General features: G+C 36.4%; 1 protein-coding gene across 2 annotated transcripts in view; it reads right to left on the reverse strand.

Moving 5' to 3' along the window:
* FOXJ3 (forkhead box J3) overlaps window positions 1-21,056 on the reverse strand; it is a 131,667-nt gene that overhangs the window by 17,113 nt on the left and 93,498 nt on the right. For both annotated transcript variants that reach the window (XM_060020464.1, XM_060020454.1), the window contains 6 exons: window positions 18,135-18,236; window positions 9,863-9,991; window positions 7,454-7,628; window positions 3,836-4,252; window positions 2,487-2,588; window positions 1,908-2,099 (listed from right to left, as the gene is read on the reverse strand). In XM_060020464.1, coding sequence (XP_059876447.1) covers window positions 1,908-2,099; window positions 2,487-2,588; window positions 3,836-4,252; window positions 7,454-7,628; window positions 9,863-9,991; window positions 18,135-18,236 — 1,117 coding nt within the window. The remainder of the gene's footprint in view (window positions 1-1,907; window positions 2,100-2,486; window positions 2,589-3,835; window positions 4,253-7,453; window positions 7,629-9,862; window positions 9,992-18,134; window positions 18,237-21,056) is intronic.

The raw sequence follows: 21,056 nt of genomic DNA on the forward strand, positions 1-21,056 counted from the left end.
CAACAAAAACCCAATCAAGAAATGGGCAAAGCTATTAAAAAAAAAGAAAATAACAAATGTTGGTGAGGATAGAGAAAATGGAACCCTTATGACTGTTAGTGGAAATGTAAAATGGTACAGCTGCTGCGAAAAAGAGTATGATGGTTCCTCAAAAAATGAAACATAGAATTACCATAGGATCTAGCAATTCCACTTGAGTATATACCAAAATAATTGAAAGCAGGGTCTTGAAAATATCTGTACACTCATGCTCACAGCAACATTATTCACAATAGCTAAAACATGGCAGCAACCCAAGTGTTCATTAACAGATGAATGGATAAGCAAAATGTGGTATGTATTATATATACAATAGCCTTAAAAATAGCCTTATACATACATTCAGCCTTAAAAATGAAGAAAATTCTAACATATGCTACAATATGGATGAACCCTGAAGACATTATGCTAAGTGACAGCCACAAAAAGACAAACATTGTATGATTCCACTTATACGAGGTACTTAGAATAGTTAAAACTCAAGACACAAGAGGTAGAATGTTGGTTGCCACGGGCTGGTGAAGGGTTGAAATGGGTGGAGAGGTCTTGTTGAATAAGTATAGAGTATCTGCTTTACAAAAATGAAAAGAGTTACGGAGATGGATGGTGTTGATAATTGCACAACATTATGAATGTATTTAAATACCACTGAACTGCACACTTAAGGATGATTGGGACAGTGAATTTTATGTGTATTTTACCACAATAAAAATAAAGTTTTTGAAATTTATTTTAACAGGAACCAAAAAAGAAGTGACAAAAGGAGAGAGAGAGGGAGAGAGAGAGAGAGAGAGAGGGAGAGAGAGAAGCTAAAGAGTTATTAAAAAAAAAAAAGTTTACTGGCTTAGTATCTGGCACATAGAGGGCATTCAATAAATTCAGTTAATACTAAGTACCTCCTATATATGCCAGGCATTGAATGAGGCTCTTCTATGAATATGATTTATGAAATGAATAAGTCACCAAAATCACACAACCACTGAGATTTTCAAGTTAGGTAAGCTATTCAAGTGGAAGAAGCAAAGATGGAAGGTTTCTTTTGTATCAAAAGACACAAATGAAGATTTCACAAAAAGGACTAGGGATCTTGAGAACTTAGAAAAACCAAGTATGTGAAATAATTTAGGATAATGACTGAAGGAAGCCACTCAGGATAGAAAAGAGAGCTTTTTAGCATCAACTCTAAAAACTAGACAATGTACAGAAAAGAAGTCAACTTGGAGATAAAGGCATCAAGAAATTAAAATGAAGAGAGAAAGAACTTGGATATTAAACACAGAATGTAAACTTGAGAAAACTGTAGGCTCTGCAATCAGAGTAAACGAGATGGCTACAAGGGTAAAAAGTAAAGGAAGAAAGTAAGATGAAAAAATACAAAGCACAAATTTTGAGTTCAGAGTAAAACATAAATGAGACTACCGTTATGTATACTCTTCATATACACTCTGAACTTTAATTTTTTTAACATTCTTAGAAGATATATAAAGATATGTTGATTTTCATTGCAAGTCTATACAAATTTAAATTGGTAACACCTCATAACTATGTTCTTCTTAAAATTAAAATGTACATATCTTTAAGACATTTAATTCTTGTTTGGTAACTTGAAAGGTTAAAGTTCACAAAGGAAAGTCAATTATAAACAATAAAATAATCATGTAAATGAGAGAAAAACATACAGTCTCTTTTATCTCAATTTTTCTAAGATATATCTTAAATAAATTACTTGATTTCATTCATTTCTTAGAAATAAAAAGATATAAATGGATCACTACTATCATTAACAACATATCAAGCTGCCCCAGACAGTTACTGAATCTCATATGAATGAGAAAAAGAGAAAATCAAGAAGATAATTAAATCCATACCTGTTCCAATGTGTTGGGAAGGTTTTGTTGGATGCATGGCACCATGACAGACATTCTGCTGAACATTACTCTGTGAGTGGATAAGGCCAGTTTGTGTAAAGAACTGATTAAGAGAAGAACAGAGATCAGCAAATTGAACCTGATCTAAAGACCAGTTCTTGAGATCTGCCTGTCTCATACTCTCCATCAAACCTATGAGGAAAGCATTAGAAATACAGTTAGCATGGTTCTGCAAACACTGCAAAGAAAACAGCACTTCTTTTTTCCAGCCCTCAAAATTTCCACCGGTAATCTTCTGCCCATGCAATGAAGAATGACATTTTAAAAATTATTCAAAATCTGATTCTTTTAAATGTGGCCAAATTTCCTTCAGAACTCTTGTCTGTGAACCTCCACTACATCACCTGGCTGAAAGGCTTCATTACGAATTTTGCAAAGTGTTGTTTTTAAGCATACTACGAACTGCAAAAGAAACACTATATAAGGAGATACTTATTTCCACTAAAAAGAGACTTAAAATCTATTCAAAAACACATGATATGTGTATTTGGTTATAAGTCAGAAGGAACCAATACTCACCTTGGAACTGTGAAAGGTCTACATCTGACCAATTAACACTGCTGGCGATTCGACAGCTTTCTTTTAGCATATCAAGTGTTGCATACCAATCATTTGAAACACCTATAAAAATAATATTGGCAATCTTATAAATCTTGGATAGCAGAAGTTTGAGCTGGCCTTACTCCTGATATTGGCCGATCCCAATTCAGTTTTACAAATGGATTCAAAGCCAATATATCATGCATTGGGGCAATCTGCTCTGTGAGACAGGCAGGAAAGGTATTATTTCCCTGCATTTTACAAACAAAAGAAATTGAACCTAGAGAGGAGGCATGACTTAGCAAGGCCACTATGATGAATCCAAGACTTGAAGCCAGCTGTACTCTGCACCATTCCAAGAGGCCCCATTCAACTTGTAGTTTATGTCTGTGGTACCCTCTGGAGTTCTGCAGTGCAGAGACTGCCTGGTCTGTGAGCAATGTCAGTTAAGCATCTCACCAGAAACCATCAAGACCTATCTTAAGAGCAACAGACATTTTTTTTTCTTTTAAAATCAGGGTATGAATCTATCATTCTAAACGAAATACTTGGCAGGAATATGCAAAGAAAGAAAAAGTGGGAACATTCACTGAATACGTAAATGCAAGGTACTAGACTGGGCATTTCATATTTTGTATCCTCAATATGATCCGCATAACAACACTGTATACCAGTGTTGTTCTACAGCTAACAAAATAATAAGACCAGAAGAGTTAATGCACCAAAGGTCATAAAAAGCCATAATGAGGATTCGAATACAGGTCTTTCAGACATAAATCTATACTCTTTCTTCTATATCACACTAAATCACAATAGATTGCAGACAGACTGTGCATTCCACTCTTCTTTCAAACGCTCACAAAAACACTTGTTTTCCAGAAGGACAAAAGAGTTAAAACCAAAACCTGCAGGGGTTGCTGAGTTTGCCTATGTTACCACATAAATTGTAATCAAGACAATATCCAGGGGCTTCCCTGGTGGCACAGTGGTTGAGAGTCCGCCTGCCGATGCAGGGGACGCGGGTTCATGCCCCAGTCCGGGAGGATCCCACATGCCGCGGAGCGGCTGGGCCTGTGAGCCATGGCCGCTGAGCCTGCGCGTCCGGAGCCTGTGCTCCGCAATGGGAGAGGCCACAACAGTGAGAGGCACGCGTACAGAAAAAAAAAAGGTGAATCTATAGACTGAAGGACTTAACAACTCTAGGACTATGGCAAGGAAACACAAAAGAAGATGGATAAGAAAAGTACTGGTAGAAAATATATATAAGCCCCAGATAACAGATCCAAATTCACAGTTAGCCAAACACACGTCAGAAGACAAAAACTTACCAGAATTACAGGATACCTGTTGTGGGGGAGGGGGTGCCTGATGTGTTAACGTCTGGTGCTGATGGTTCGGATGGTGCTGTACGTGCTGGTGTGGAGAGGGATGCTGGGGGTGAGGGGACTGGAGCTGGCTGTGTTGCTGCGGGTGTGGTGCTGGGTGCTGGGGACGCTGTGGATGCTGTGGTAAACCATGCGGTCGATGGGACGGATGTGGAGACGGCTGTGTGTGCATCTGGGGGTGGGACAGTGAGACCTGTGCAACCGAATTACTGCCTGTGGTGTTGAGGCCACTGCCATGATTGTTGGTCAGGCTGCTTTGGTTGCTGTGTGGGTGAGAGCTCACTGTACTGCCGGGAGAGTGCTGATAGGAACAAGAAGTGTGGGACTGCTGGGAAGATTCAGAAGGGATGTTCATCAAACCTGAAAAGAGACAAAGCAAGATCACTGATGGTCAGATTTCAGTTATACCTTATGACAAACATTTGCAAAATTATTTACAGAGCAAAGGTATATGCTGTCAGGAAGCGATTTTGGTTCAGTTTAACAAGTACTGATAGAGTATCCACCATACCCTGGGGCTCTGGGGCTACCAAGAAAAAACATCATTCTCTGCCCTCAAGTAGCTCGTGGTCCAGTGGAAGAGACAGACACTTGAGGAGATTACGTCCAACACTGTAAATACTAAGGCAAAAGTATACAGAGGGTATACAGGAACTCTGCTTCTTCCCCGTTTTACCTAGGAAGGGGCTCTGAATACAGAGAAGCCTTCCTTGAAAAGGCAATATCTGGGTTGAGTCTTGAAAGATGAGTAAAATGTTAAGGGAGAAGTGGGAGAGGTGTTGGGTCACATTGAGGATGGTTCTCTATAGGTCTGAAGACCTTTGACAAAAGAGGAGGGTAGAAATAAAGCCCAGTTATTTCTGATCTCTTTCTCTGACTACTCCAAAAACTTTAAGTCCAAGATGGCTAGAATCCTTAAGAATAAGCAAAACAAAACAGCCATCACCACTGCTCTTTTTCATTACTCTTATGGAACATTCTTGAGACAGACACAGTTTAGGGATTAAGATTACATATTTCTTAACACCAGAAAAGAGGAACTAAAATCTCTGCACTATAATTTACACATTTGGTAACTCTGGAGAATTATTAACCACTCCAAGCCACAATTACCTCAATTATAAATGGGTATGATAATAGTACCTGCTTCGTAGAGTTGTTGTGAGGATTACATGCCATGGTACAAGCGCAGGCTGTAGCCTTAGCTCAGTAAATATTAGCCACTATGATGATAATGATGATTAGGCCAGAAGTGCTTAATGTTAAAAATAATGTATGTTTGGTTTACAGGTAGACACTCACTTTAACAAACCTTATTGCAATATGTGGTTCTATATAACTACACTATTTTCATATCCCATAAGATAACATATAATGTTTTGCTGAACCAAACACAAAAAAGTTTTACTTGAATGAAATGAAAATAAAGCCCCATACCATACTGTCAGTCAATAAAAGAATCAAAAATTTTAAACAAAAATAAAAGTATTCTCATACTTGTTATTAGGAGTAAAATCATATCAGAGTACATTATAAGATAATCTCAAAACATAATAAATTAAGGTTTTATAGGTAGAAGTGTTAATAAGAGTGCTTGCCTTAACCCTGGGAAAAATGTCATTTACAGGGAATCTATAGGGTTACTACAATAAGATGAAAGAAAGCAGTTATTTCATTATCTATTTCCAATAAAGTCCTAACATTTTAAGAGGGCACCCAGATATAATCTCTACCAACATTTTTTTTTTTTTTTCGGTACGCGGGCCTCTCACTGTTGTGGCCTCTCCTGTTGCGGAGCACAGGCTCCGGACGCGCAGGCTCAGCGGCCATGGCTCACGGGCCCAGCCGCTCCGCAGCATGTGGGATCTTCCCGGACCAGGGCACGAACCCGCATCCCCTGCACCGGCAGGCGGACTCTCAACCACTGCGCCACCAGGGAAGCCCTCTACCAACATTTTTAATCCCAAATTGTTTTTAAAATAAAACAAAACATCTTTTAGAAGCCCAGTATGTAAAACTAATAAATGTAAAGTTGTTTTCTGGGAAGCCATGAAAAGGAACCTGTTAGGTCTCCCTCTTCATCTGCACCCTTCTCTCTGAAACCTCCAGAAAACCCAACAGCTCCAAAGAGAACAATTTGGAAAGCACTGATCTAGTCTAATCTTCTTCACTGTACAATGGGAATGCTTAGGTCTAAAGAGGTGAAGTTAACTCAGTTGACTTGATGGTAGAACCTGGACTAGAACCCAGAATTCCTATCAATATTCTTTTCTTTTTTTTATTAGTGTAATGAAATAGCATTATGGGTTTCAGAAATTGTCGCCATTGTTATTTCAAAGCCAGTATTTTTCTACTATGATCAGCAAAGCTGGATCTGCTTAGCAAAGTCTTAGTTGTTTTTTTTTTTGTACTTTTATAGAAAATTTAATATAAAATTTGAGAAAATACACGACACTTTAACCAGAAAACCAACTTCCTAAACAAACTACTGATATTCATCAATATATATAACACTTACATATAACATTAACTTTCATAATATCTGACAATGATGTGTATTAAAATGTAAACTCGGGGCTTCCCTGGTGGCGCAGTGGTTGAGAGTCCGCCTGCCGATGCAGGGGACATGGGTTCGTGCCCCGGTCCGGGAAGATCCCACATGCTGCAGAGCAGCTGGGCCCATGAGCCATGGCCACTGAGCCCGCACGTCCGGAGCCTGTGCTCCGCAACGGGAGAGGCCACAACAGTGAGAGGCCCGCATACCACAAAAAAAAAAAAAAAAAAAAAAAGTAAACTCTTTAAAGGCAGGGATTTTTTGTCTATTTTGTCTACTGCCGTGAGGTAAACCCTCTGAGTTGGGGTGTAAGTAGTCAATCTGCCAAACAACAATTTCTGGCTAGTGTTCGTTCTATGGTGGAACAACGAGACACCTTGATCCTATTAAATGACTCTGATTAAAATTAAACCAGCAGCTAATAGGACAGTAATACATAATAGCAACAATCTAGCATTTGGTTGAGATAATAGTACATCTCAACCAGTATCACTTTTAGTGTTAAATCTGACTTAAGTATGTTGTACAAAATAATGACCACTAACTAATGTGTTCACTTATAAGTGCCGTACATGAAACTGCAAATTTGGTGCTACCATATTCCAAAAGTTATCTCTTTGCTAACAGCAGTCAGAACAGAAAAGCAAGGCACATCTATTCTTGTGGTGCAACATTTACCACTCAAACACTTCACATGCTAGACATCACTAATTAATCATGGCAGTCTTTCCCACATGGCATAAATGCAGTGTCAGAATCCTTTAACACAATGCTTCAGGACACCACTAGTAATCAAACGAAGTAGGCATGCATAAAGAGATAGATTTATCTGCCATTCTTGTGCTATGATAAAAATATATACAGACTATAGTAAAGGCACAAAGAACCTTCAGTCCTTATCATGATGGTAATGTTCTAAGATTAAGGAACTATAACAGCTGCGATGTGAAAATAATTCTTTAAAAAATTTCAATAAAAAATTACAAAAGAGGTATTAAAAAACTCACCTTGTTGACTAAGTGACTGCTCAAAAACTGACTTATAAAGGCTCCGAAATGAGGCACTGAGATCTTCAAAATTATATTCTGAGAAAAGTAGTTGTTTGTCTCGGTCTGAAAGGTTGTACTGTGGCTGCTGTTGAGGAGTTAATGACTGAGAGACTGGTTCTGGATGATTTGTCACCTAACATTGAAGAAAAAAACTACTAATTTAGTAGCTCTATATCAGAATTGGTTTATTACATATGATATAAAACTGAAAATATCAGAACAGTTATTAGAATTCAAAGGAATTAACTTCCCTGTCTTTGGCTTTCCTATCGTCTGTTAAGTTGGGTATACATAAAAGGACAGACCAAAAGTCGTTAACTTAGGTCTTGAAGAATCTCAGAAATCTAATCCAACCTCCACATTTCACAGTAGGGGGGAAAATTCAAAGTTAAAGGACCTTCCCAAGGTCATAATAAGTGATAAGCTAAGCCTGGAACCCTTCCAGTTTCTGTGGAGTCTTCATCTTGATTTCCACAGAAGCAATTTCATCTCAAACTCACTATACTCTGAAACTACTAACATTTCTCATTCATTTATTCAATTAATCTTTAAGTATTTAAACTCAAATACTGTGAGTCAGGTTGTATGGCACTGCCCAAAGCAGCAAGGAACTTCAACACACCTAACTCTTCACTGTAGGTAAATTTTTCTTTTTTAAATGAAACTTAAGGAAAGTAAGAAATGAAGGGTAAAAGACAAAGGAGATTCTGAGAAAAACAGAATAGATCAGGGCCTCGAGCTATGCAAGGAAAAAGAGCACCATGAACACCTAAAAAATAAGAATTATCTCTGAAGACAGCACAACTAGAAATAAAATAAAACATGATCAGCAATATATCTTAAAGATCATATCAAGCAGTAACAAACTACCATTGGTTTAGTGTTTTGAAAAAATTAAGATATGAACACTGGCTACAGATTTATGCAGCCTTTCAAAATGATGCTCACAAGGAGTCTACAATGACATGGCAAAATATGAGTTTTGTGTAGGGGAATGGCTCCACCACTGGCACATGACTTCATCATTACTGAGTACTTTAATTCACCACCTGATCAGCTAAATATGTAATTTTTTTCAGGAAGGGTGCATGAAAACAAGGGTAGGATGCTTTCTAAACTCTGTGTATCAAAGAATTAATGTCTTTTTCTTGACTTCACAACTGAATGAAAATTTGGTGGGCCTAATATTTATAATTCCAAATCTATTCCCTTGACACTCTGTATAAAGTGCTCCATCATTTTCTGGCATTTAGTATTATGGAAGAGAGGTATGATTTGTGTTTCTCTGAATGTACCTTATTTCTTCTGCTAGAGTATCTATGATTACTTCTGAAATTTAAAAATTTGTCAAGATGTGTCTAGATATAGTTTTTTTCCCATTAACTTTTCTTAGAACTCAGTAACCCTTTTGTTCTCTATTTCTTCTGAAAACTGCTTCTGTACCAACTATTTGGGGACACCTATAATTCGCAATTCTCCATATCTATCGTATTCTTTTACATAATTGGTATTCCTTTATCTGTTTCTTCTGCATTCTCGAAAAATATTAAAAATTTTTTCCCCCAGAGCACTGTTAACAGTTTTGCGTTGTCTTCTTTCTCCTACATTCAAGGTGAGTTTTAAAACTGTTCTCTGAATTTCTGTTTTCCTCGTGTTATTTTCTTATTTCAGGTCCCCCATCCCCCTTATATCTTTTCTCTGTGTAAAGTTTTTACCTATTATTCATCTTGGAACAGGGAGAGATGTGATGAGATCAAATTTATACCATGAACAGTGTGGTGTATGGCTCTCTCGGGCTCTGTTCTGTCTACCCAGGAGGACAGGTGCAAGATGATTTGAAAAGAAGTATCAGATAAGGGAAGGGTCAGCACAGGAGCAAAAATACTCACACAGGTCCCTTTATAGCATAGCTTTGTTTTCCAGACCCAAACTGAAAATACAAGACTGGTTAACAACTGAGTACCAGGTCATCCTAAGCTTTGGGGTTTGTAGAATCCCCTTCTTAGATCTGCTTCTGGAAAACTAGGTGATATACATATCCTCTAAGCTCTTTTACCAAGGACTGTAAAATATCATTAAACACAGCTTTAGAAGACTAAAGTAAAAATTCTTTTCCTATTCCAATTGTGTTTCACTTGGACAGAGAACAGATGAAGTAGACCAAAATATATAACATAGTACAACAATATATTTGTATCTAACTTGCTAAAATATAATAGAAATCTGCTCTACTTATCTAAGCTAATGATCAATTTCATCAGTGAGAAATATACATCTTCACTTTTTATTTGTATTTCAATTACGTTTGGTTCCATTTTAAGCTCTAAATGAGTACTCAACAAAGGAGTTAACTTCACCAAGGCTTACCGGTGTGTAACTATGCACACTTCCAACACTGTTCAAATTAACAGATGCCAAACTCTGATCTGAGAGACTGTTGTTAAGGCTACTGCGTGGGCTATCACTACCATCCTGATCAGTGTTGTACAATGTTACCTACAAGGAAAAGAACAGCAATATTTGAATAAGTAGTTCCTACTCTAAAAAGTACTTTTTAAGCAACTCTAGAAGAATACAACTAACCTGGTAGATGGAAGGAAAACAAAATGTTATTGGTCTTTCCTTTGGTGTTTACCTACCCCAAATCCATGCTCTACATCGCTCACTCCATGTTCACCATGAAATATTGATAATTTACTTTCAAACTAAAGGATATATCCCATCCAGAGGTATATAAATTCAATTTTCTAAAAGGTATAATTAGTTCATCGACATTTAATAAGAGGGGATTATAACAGATTTTTACTGTTAAATATTTCTATAATGCATAAACTTATTTTTACTCAAGCTTTAAGCAAAATCAGTTTTCTTCTTTAAAAATCTTAGGCATCAAAAAAAAAGAACACAAAAAATAGAATTTAGGCATCATAGTGTTTATAATATTGAAAACTGTAAACTGTCCAACACAATTGCAGAATCATAAATATGTGATCTGATTTTTAAAATAATAATAATATGCTAACATATGCATTAGACATGAAAGAACTATGTATCAAACTGTTAACAATGGTTAACTGGCAGGGGGCTGGGTATTCCTGAAGACTTCTGTCACTGATAGTGTATATTTTTACAATGCTTGAGTATGTTTATAATGTGCATTATCATTTTTAATTAGAAACAACAAAAAAGATATTTTTAAAACAGAAAACTAGTCTAAATATCCTTTAAAGTTCCATTCAGATGCTACTACCAATTTTCCTTTCTATGCTCCTACTTTCATGGGAAAAATTAATACTTTTGATTTTATGGTGTAACTAATTTTTATCAAATTTTTATCCACTACTAGACTGTTAGCAACTTGAGTTCCCCAATAAATAATCATAAGCAGCATAATGTTTTCTACTCAGTATACACATAAAAAATACTTGCTGAATTTAATGACCAATTGAGCTATTACCACCCTTCTGTCTGTGCTGAAAATGGGGTCATGCTCAATGCTCATTTGCCAGAAGAGGCCAAAACCTGGAAAACTAGGCATATATGCCTCAATACTTAAGGCAAAACCAAACTGTCTCACATTCACATCAGCTAGGAACAATTATGTGTCTAGGAACTAATAAGGGAAAAGAGTATAAGGAAATTGAGAGAAAATAAAACTATGGCAAAGATTTTTCTGGTCAATTATTTCCAGTGTAAATTTCATTTTTTTAAAAACTCAACCTTATGGGCTCTTAAGCAATACAATATCAGCAAATTACAAGCATCCCATGGTCATTCTGTTGGCTGCTCATTCTCTCCTGTGCATGCTTAGTTACCTATCAGTCAAGTCAGAAATACTTCCCACCATCTTAGACAAATCCTCATAGCAAGGAGGATAAGATTTTTATTAAAATGTAACATATTATGGAGAGGAAAATACACGAGTTGTTATAGTTTATTAATTATAAAATGGGCATACTCATGGAATCATGTAATCAATAGCAACTCTCAAACTTTGATCTTAGAACCCTTTTACAGCCTTAAATATTAAGGAGTCAAGAAGCTTTTGTTTGATATATTTATCAATAACTGGCATATTAGAAATTTAAAAAATTTTAAATACTAACTTAAAAATAACTATTACAAACTCAACTATATGTTAACAAAAAAAAATTTTCTCTCAATAAGTAAACTTAGAAGGGTGCCACTGTTTTACATTTTCGTAAATTTCAAAGCCTGCCCTAACAGGAAACAGCTAGATTCTCATATCTGCTTCTGCATTCCATCTGTTGCAATATGTTGTTTAGGTGGAAGTATAGAAAGAAAACCCAGCATCATATATACATATATATGTGTGTGTGTGTTTGGAAAAGGGAAGCATATTTTAATAGACTTTTCAGATAATTGTGGATAGTCTTTTTTGATACTACACGAAAACATGACAAGTGACAATTTTTTAAAGATTAGTTGCAATGTAAAATCTGAAACCATATGAATAAAATTTTCACACTCTTTTACATTATAATCCACTTTCCACCTCGGACTCTGAATGGATCATTTACCCACGCATGATTTTATAACATTATGCATTGGTCATTTGGAAAATATCATTCACTAAGTTATGCACATCTTCCAAATACTGACATATTTCATTACACAACATCAAAACATCACACCTGTTAACATTACCAATAATCTCATTGGAAAAGTGTGTAAAGACTGTGAAGCTACCAGACTCACTGTGGTGGATGTAAGTTTTCCGAACCTGTATGTTTTGCTTAAAAGCTCAAATTTTACCATTGGCAAGAGATTCTGTCAATTGTTTTCCTTTAAGTGAGAGGCTTACTTTATTCATTTTCAAGAAAATATCTGCCAAATACCCAAATCTGAATAATAGTGTCAGTTGTTCTTTCAAGTAAAATCAATGCTCCATGAACAAAGTGGCTAGTTCAACACAAATGCTCTTCCTTGAAGCAACCACTGTACCTCGGTATACACAGTTTAAGCGTTTTATGTGTACTTCCCATTTCACCATACAGATTCTTAAAAACGTTTACTCAAAGGTCACAATTTAATAAAATTATTTTTCCTGCATCACCAAGGATATTCTTAACTAGTATTTGTTTTTTTTAATCTGAAGGGTGTGTGGCTGTGAAGAACACAATGACTACTAGTACAGTCAGGTGTCACTGCCTTGACTTGTGCTAATGTTTACATATTATTGCTTTTGCTGCATCTGTGAAAACACAAAAATAAAGGAAAAGGCAAATAGCATTTTAGTATTATCATGGAATCCCCAAAAGGGTATTGGTTACTCAAGTGTCCACAGATCACAGAACCACTGATACAGAACATACCTGCACACCAGAAGGCCCACTCATGAACTCTCCCAATCATCATTCACCAGCCAGTCATTATCCATCCGCATATCTCCTGTTACAGGTAACCACCATACAGACTTCTACCATTAATGACTGGTTTCATACAACGTATATATATCCTTCTCTGTCCTTTTGCAGTAAATTTAGCTAAAGGATTATGTAAAGCTTTGTTGTGTGTTGCGTTAGCATCGGCTCTTAATCTTTTATTGCTTCCTTCATTCCACTTTTTAAAACATATTTTATTCTTTTTCATCCATCTGAGAACTTTATCATTTATATTAAGGTCTCAAATCCATCTGAAATTGATTTTTTTAACATCTTTACTGGGGTATGAAACTGATTTCTGTGCAAGAAAAAATCTCACTTTTCTATTGATTCAGCACCATTTGTTGAAAGACATCACTGAACTCTGTTCCATAATTCTATGTGTCTATTCTTATGCCAATATTACACTTTCAATTATTGTAGGTTTACTCGATATTTGGAAGTATAAATCCTCTTTTATCTTTTTCTTCAACATTTTCTTCAACTACTGTTTACCATTTGGAGTCTCATTTATCTTTCAAAATCAGCTGGTCATTTCCTACTATCTTCTTTCCCCTAAAAAAAGCACTGTGGAATTTTGATTGGGATATTATATCTGTAGATAAACTCAGGAAAAACTGACTTCTTTACAATAATCTTCTCTATGAAAATTATATACCTAGTTATTTATACACCCTTTGTTCTCTCTCAGTAATTTTTTATAGTTTTCTGTGCAGAGTTCATCTTTCATTTAATCCTAGCTACCTCAGAGATATTGCGGGTTTGGTTCCAGACCACTGCAATAAAGCAAGTATTGAAGTAAAGCAAGTCACATGAATTTTCTGGTTTCCCAGTGCATATAAAAGTTACGTTTACAATGTACTGTAGTCTATTAAGGTGCAATAGCATTATGTCTACAGAAACAATGTATATACCTTAATTTAAAAATACTTTATTGGTTAAGAATGCTAACCATCAGCTGACAACACAGGGTTGCCACAAACCTTCAATTTGTAAAAAGCCCAATATCTGGGGAGCACAATACAGCGAAGCACAATAAAATGAAGTGTCTCTGTGTTTGATGTTTTTGAATGCTAATGTAAGTATTACCTTTTAAATTGTATTTTCTAACTGTCCATGACTAATACACAGAAAAATAACTGACTTCTAAAATCCAACACTGATCTAATATTGACACCTTGGTAAATTCACTTATTAATTCCAAGAGTTTGTCTGTAGATTCTTTTGAATTTTCCATATGAATAATGATGTCTTCTGTGAACGATGGCTTCACTTTTGCCTTCCCAAATTTTAAACATTTTCTCTTTTCATAACTTTCATTTCTCCTCTCCTTGCCCCAACACTACTGTCATATATTTTACTTCTATGTGTTATAAACCCACAATGCATTTTTGTAATTTTTGCTTTACAGTTATCTTTTAAAGAGATTTAAATTTTTTAAAAAAAAGCTTTATATTTACCCACATAGTTACCATTTCTGGTGTACTTAATTGCTCTGTATAGATCCTGATTTACATCAGGAACTTCAATTACACATATTACAGGTTGCCTGAAGCTATCCCCACAGCTCACTAATTTACTTTCTTCTTTCTTTTTTTTTTTTTTCGGTACGCAGGCCTCTCACTGCTGTGGCCTCTCCCATTGCGGAGCACAGGCTCCGGACGCGCAGGCTCAGCAGCCATGGCTCACGGGCCCAGGCGCTCCGCTGCATGTGGGATCTTCCCAGACCGGGGCACAAACCCGTGTCCCCTGCATCGGCAGGCAGACCCTCAACCATTGTGCCACCAGGGAAGCCCTTTCTTGCCTACTTTTGGATTAACCAAGGATTTATTATTTTTCCTTACTTGGTAATATTCTTTTTATTCTTGTAGTAACCTAGAGCAGTGGTTCATAAGGTAAGGAACTTGGACCAGTACGTGACCAGTATCTGAGAACGTGTCAGAAACGCAATTTTTCAGACCCCAACTTAGACCTAGAGAATCAGAAACTCTCAGGGTAGGGCCCAGTAATCTGGGTTTTAACAAGCCCTCCTAGTTATTCTGATATATGCTGAAGTGTTAAGAATCACTGCCCTAGATTTTACCACATGCCCTTGACTTAGTACTTTTACCACTTCCCATACAATGCAAAGACATTAACTGCAATATATTTGCTAATGCTTTACTCTAGTATTGTCACGTACTTTAACCTCTACAAGTATTTTAGACTCCAAAGCATTGTGTTCTATAACAGCACTGCCATTGTTTTAATCACTCGATACATATTTTTATTTACTGACATGCATACTCTTTTGGTGTTCTTCATTCTTTTCTGCACAGGATAATTTTCCTTCTATCTGAAAAATTAACCTCCTTTAATTTTTTAATACTGTTATTCTCTCACATTTTGTTTCTGTAAAAGCCTATTTACTTAACCTTCATTTTTCATAGAAATTCTAATTTTAGAATTCTGGATTGGCAGTTATTTCCTTTCAGCACTACAAAAATTTCATTCTGGTGGTATCTGACTTTTATCATTTCTATTCAGAATTCAGTGTGTTCCTTTGAAGTTGCCTATTATTTTCCTCTGATTTTAAGATAAAAAAAAATCCTTGTTTTTTAGCAGTTTGACTTTTATTTGCCTGATCAGGTTTTCTTTTAATTAGTCCTTCTTGGGGTTCTCAGAACTTCTTGAATCTGTATTGTGTTATCTTTCATCAGTCTTAGAAAATTCAAATATTGCTTCTTCTCTATTCCCTTTTGCTTCTCTTCTGGAACACTAATGACAAGTTTGTTAGATCTTTTCCCTGTATCCCATTTACCTCTTAAGCTTCTCTGAATTTTCCATTCTTTTGTTTTTCAACCTGCATATTTTCTATTGACCTATCTTCCAGTTCACTGATTCTCTCCTCTGCTGTGTCTAATCTGCTGTTAAATCTATCTATTTAATTCTTAATTTCAGTTATTATATTTTTCAGTTCTCTTGATTCTTCCATACAGATTCCAATTCTGATAAATTTTCTATAATTCATCTATTTTCTTCAACATATTAGTCATAGTTATTTAAAAATCAATATCTAGATCACTTGTGGATATGTTTATACTATCTTTCAATCTTGGCATTTAATTATTTGGTCTTGTTTCTTGGAATGTCTGAAAATTCTGACTGAAAGTGAGACCTTACTTATGAAAACTTGCAAAAGCTCGGGATATGTTATCTTCCAGAAAGGATTTAGTTTTCTTTTGGCAAGTGGAATATTAGCATACCACCCTAATAACAGTTTGTGACTGGTGTTATTTTGATTTGCTCTTACGTATAGAACATAATCTTTCTTAAGTATCAATTTGTAAAACTGGGGTGTTTACCATGGCTCCCTCTTTAAAGAACTACAACTTTTGTCCCCCCCCCCCACCTCTGTGAGACTGCTGAATTCTGGCTAGTGAAAAATCCACATGATTTGCCTGTGTCTGAGTTGAAGCACACACAGGTTAGGGATTAGCAAATGCCTTAACTGGATATCGCTTGCAAAAAGTTGAGGTAACTTCTGAGATTCCTCAGGATCTTGGTCCTTAAGCCCTGGCTCTTTGGTAGCCTCATACTCTCATTTTTACATCCCTAGCTCAGTGACTGCTCTAGGTTGTAGCTTTCTGTGCAGCCTCTATGCCATGCACTGAGAAGTGGGAAATGTCCCCAAGGAAAACATGTAGGGCTTATCTCAATGTGCTTCCCTTTTTTCTGAGATCTTTGCTTCTTAAGTCCTGCTTGTCTTTTTCTCCAATGCCTTTCTTTTTTATTGGTGGGCAGGGTGGTAATTTTATATAGATAGGGAGAAGGGTTAATCCGATACTAGCTATTCTATCATATCTGAAAGCAGAAGTCCCAAAACTCCAGTTTCTTTATTTAGTCACAAAGTCCCAGCATTACTACTTTCTAATTGTTTCCTAATAGCCACAACTGACTATGTTTAGGCCTCAGTATCTCCTGCTTGGACTATCGCAAAGAGCAGTACTGGATACCTCTGATTCCAACCCATTTATTTCACTGGAAATTCTCAAGTCTAGCTGGGTATCATTAGGGATGATTTTTAAAAGTACAGATTCCTGGGCCCTACCCGCAAGGATAAAGTAACTGATTTGGTAGGACTGCAATGGAATCTGGGAATTACTACCACCACCAAACACACGTACACACTAACAACCCCACCCCTCCCTCAAGTGATTCTGATGGAATCAGTCCATGTATTGCTATTTGGGAAAAATTATCACTTTACATCTCAGTTGCCAGTTTCCTATCTAAATTGGAATTCTGATTAGTAACTCTGATTATAATCTGTCTTCTATCTGCTTATTCAATACCTTTTATCAATACAAAGATACTACGTATATTAGTGCAACTGAGTATGTATACATGTTTGTGTTTTATGTGTGTGCACAAGAAAGTAGAAGAGTGAGATTTAAAACAAAAAAAAAGAGCAACTGAAAGCAAGGGAGATGGGGAGAGGGTAAAAGCAAGACTGACAGACCGTATGAGTACAAGAGTGAGAAATATTACGGCTTCAAGGTGCTCTTGATGGTCTAGTAAGGGAGGAAATAGATGCACAGAACTGAGATATTTTATGAACCTCCCAGAGCCTTTTTAGGGTTTTGAGATATGAGATTAAGAAATTACCTTGTAAAGAAGAGATATTTGTACCCTACTAGGTATCTAATGAGTTAGCACAAAGTTCTGACCCTTGCTTCAATAACAAAAACAAAACAAATACTGCAGCAGACTACCACATACTACACTTCTGGGTATGTACCTAGACTTGAATATCATGAAAGAGGGTGACCACCGTTCTAATGGACTCTGAGTTTGTCTGAATTATTTACTTTACTGGATTCTGTTGACGCCCTGGTTATTTGTCAATCTCTTTTTAAATCACATATTTAGAGGGGTAATCAATGATTTTGAAACAAATTGATTCAATAAAATGCTGGACTCAAAAATTCAATGGGATTGGTAGTGTCAAGAATTTAGATTTAATATAGAGCTTCCCAATAAGCATCTTCCAATTTTTCTAGAGAATTATTTATTTACCTCTAACTTGTGTAAAGCTAAAAGCATTGTGGATTCAGCTTTCAAACTGCCATGTATGGTTTGGTCAAATTTATATCATCTTTAAATTCAACCATACAGAAATCTACTGTTACTATAAAAGCAAATTAAATGTATTACTCAATGACATTTCAAAAGTGTTCAAAAAATAGAATTACTTTGTTAGTCACAGTGTTGATTGCCAGAGTTGGAGAGGCACTTCCCGAAATAATACACTCCATTCCCAAAGAATCTGAATCTATGCTATATGGAGTTGAGGCCTAAAATACAAGAACAAAATAAATAATTATTAGCTCATAAAACCACCAACTTTAACACAATTTTAAGTTATTTCATCAAATTCTCCAACATCCAGTTTTGTGCTTTGTTTCTGAAAATAAACTTAAAATCATTACTGAATTCTCTTCTACTATATTTTATTATGCTACTAACCTGATAATCACCAAGTCCATTGGTATGGCTACTCCTTACCAACTCTTTTAACTGGCTGTGGGATAGGTTTGCAAAAATTAGAGATAAACTTCTGTGGTGGAGACGACTAATAATCGGGTAACACTCATTCTCCCCTCTTCTCCCTTTTAGCAATAGATCCCTGTAGTTATCAATGCATCTCTAGCCAGCTAAAGACCACCTTTTCCAGACTCATTTGCAGTTAGCTGTAGCCATGTGATTAAGGTGCAACAAATGGGATGTGAGGAAGAGTGATGTGTGCAACTTCTGGGTCATGTCTTTGAAAGGAACTTGCTTGCCCTCCATCCTCTTTCCCTCTTATTGCAGGCCTGTGACACAGATGTGCTGGTGGTGATCCTGCATAACCAGAAGGCTGAGGGTAATACCCTGGGGAACACCATAAAGATAAGATTAGAAGGAAACATCTGAATGACCTTGTGGAACAGAGCTGGTTATCCATCTGATTCACCTCTCAGCTTGGACTTTTACCTAAGAGAGAAATAAATCTCTCTGGTTTAAGACTTTCAGATGTAGTTTTCTCTTCCTTTGTCTGTTAATGCAACTGAACAATATCCTAAATAACACAATTTCATATACATTGTTTACAAAGCTAACACGGGTGTCAAAAATCAATATAGGTTTTCTACATTTAGAATTCTGGATATAGATTGTGACAACTCCTTTCTCTCTCTCAAAAGAAACAGTAATTTCACTGAAAAACATTTCTAAGGTTGATTTATTTATCACTTAATCCCTTGGCATGAATTTCTTTCATCAGATAATCCAAGAGGGTAGGGAACAGACATCTTGAAAAAAGGAAAAGACAAGGGTCACCCCAAGAAGGTAGAATCTAGTACTTACGTGCTGGGTACACACTGAGAGTTAGGTGAACATGGAAAAGCACTTCAGAAATACAAATGGAAGAACTACAAAGACAGCTCTGTCTATGCCCCAACTTTGGTGTCTGCCAATTTAGCTACAATTTATGCCCCAACTTTGGTGCCAACTAATTTAGCTAAATTAACACAGAAGATTACTTTAGAAAGCTGCAAATCTCATGTTCCTCTAACTCAACTCAGTCATCTCGCTCCAGACTACTGGTTCACTATCTAATTCTCACTCCTCCCCACTGGTAACAAGAAGCAAGCCTGTGTTGTGTGATTTCATGCAAATTACTCAACCTTTATACTCTTTTCCTCATGTATAAGAGGATTATGCCACTTCCTTTAGAGGTCTGTAAAGAGCATTAATGAAATAATTCATGTAAAGCACTTAGCATAGTACCTGAAATGCACAGCAAGTGCTGGCTTCTATGATGACTACTAACATGTATATACTACTGATGCTGAGAACCTACTGATAGAGAGGAATATTCAATGGTGATTAATGAAAAAGGAGACAGCTTTGGTATGCGGCACTGCATTCCCACAAGACCAGATTCACAGCTTTAGCTAGAAAATCTTTTAATTAGATATTCTTCACGGACACTAAAAATCTGGTACAATCAAGAGAATAAAAGACATTCACAGAAAGACAGACAAGATGAAAAGGCAGAGAGTTATGTACCAGACGAAGAAACAAGATAAAACCACAGAAAAAAAACTAAATGAAGTGGAGATAGGCAACCTTCCAGAAAAAGAATTCAGAATAATGATAGTGAAGATGATCCAGGACCTCGGAAAAAGAATGGAGGCAAAGATCGAGAAGAAGCAAGACATGTTTAACAAAAACCTAGAAGAATTAAAGAACAAAAAAACAGAGATGAACAATACAATAAATGAAATGATAACTACACTAGAAGGAATCAATAGCAGAATAACTGAGGCAGAAGAACGGATAAGTGACCTGGAAGACAGAATGGTGGAATTCACTGCTGCGGAACAGAGTAAAGAAAAAAGAATGAAAAGAAATGAAGAAAGCCTAAGAGAGCTCTAGGACAACATTAAACTCAACAACATTCGCATTATAGGGGTCCCAGAAGGAGAAGAGAGAGAAAGGACCCGAGAAAATATTTGAAGAGATTATAGTCGAAAACTTCCCTAACATGGGAAAGCAAACAGCCACCCAACTCCTGGAAGTGCAGTGAGTCCCACACAGGGTAAACTCAAGGAGAAAAATGCCGAGACACACAGTAATCAAATTGGCAAAAATTAAAGACAAAGAAAAATTATTGAAAGCAGCAACGGAAAAACGACAAATAACATACAAGGGAACTCCCATAATGTTAAGAGCTGATTTCTCAGCAGAAACTCTACAAGCCAGAAGGGAGTGGCATGATACACTTAAAGTGATGAAAGGGAAGAACCTACAACCAAGATTACTCTACCAGGCAAGGATCTCATTCAGATTCGATGGAGAAATCAAAAGCTTTACAGACAAGCAAAAGCTAAGAGAATTCAGCACCACCAAACCAGCTTTACAACAAACACTAAAGGAACTTCTCTAAGTGGGAAACACAAGAGAAGAAAAGGACCTACAAAAACAAACCCAAAACAATTAAGAAAATGGTCATAGGAACATACATATAAATAATTACCTTAAATGTGAATGGATTAAAGGCTCCAACCAAAAGACACAGGCTTGCTGAATGGACACAAAAACAAGACCCATCTATATGCTGTCTACAAGAA

This window comes from Delphinus delphis, chromosome 1, assembly GCF_949987515.2.
Source record: "Delphinus delphis chromosome 1, mDelDel1.2, whole genome shotgun sequence".
Classification (NCBI taxonomy): Eukaryota; Metazoa; Chordata; class Mammalia; order Artiodactyla; family Delphinidae; genus Delphinus; species Delphinus delphis.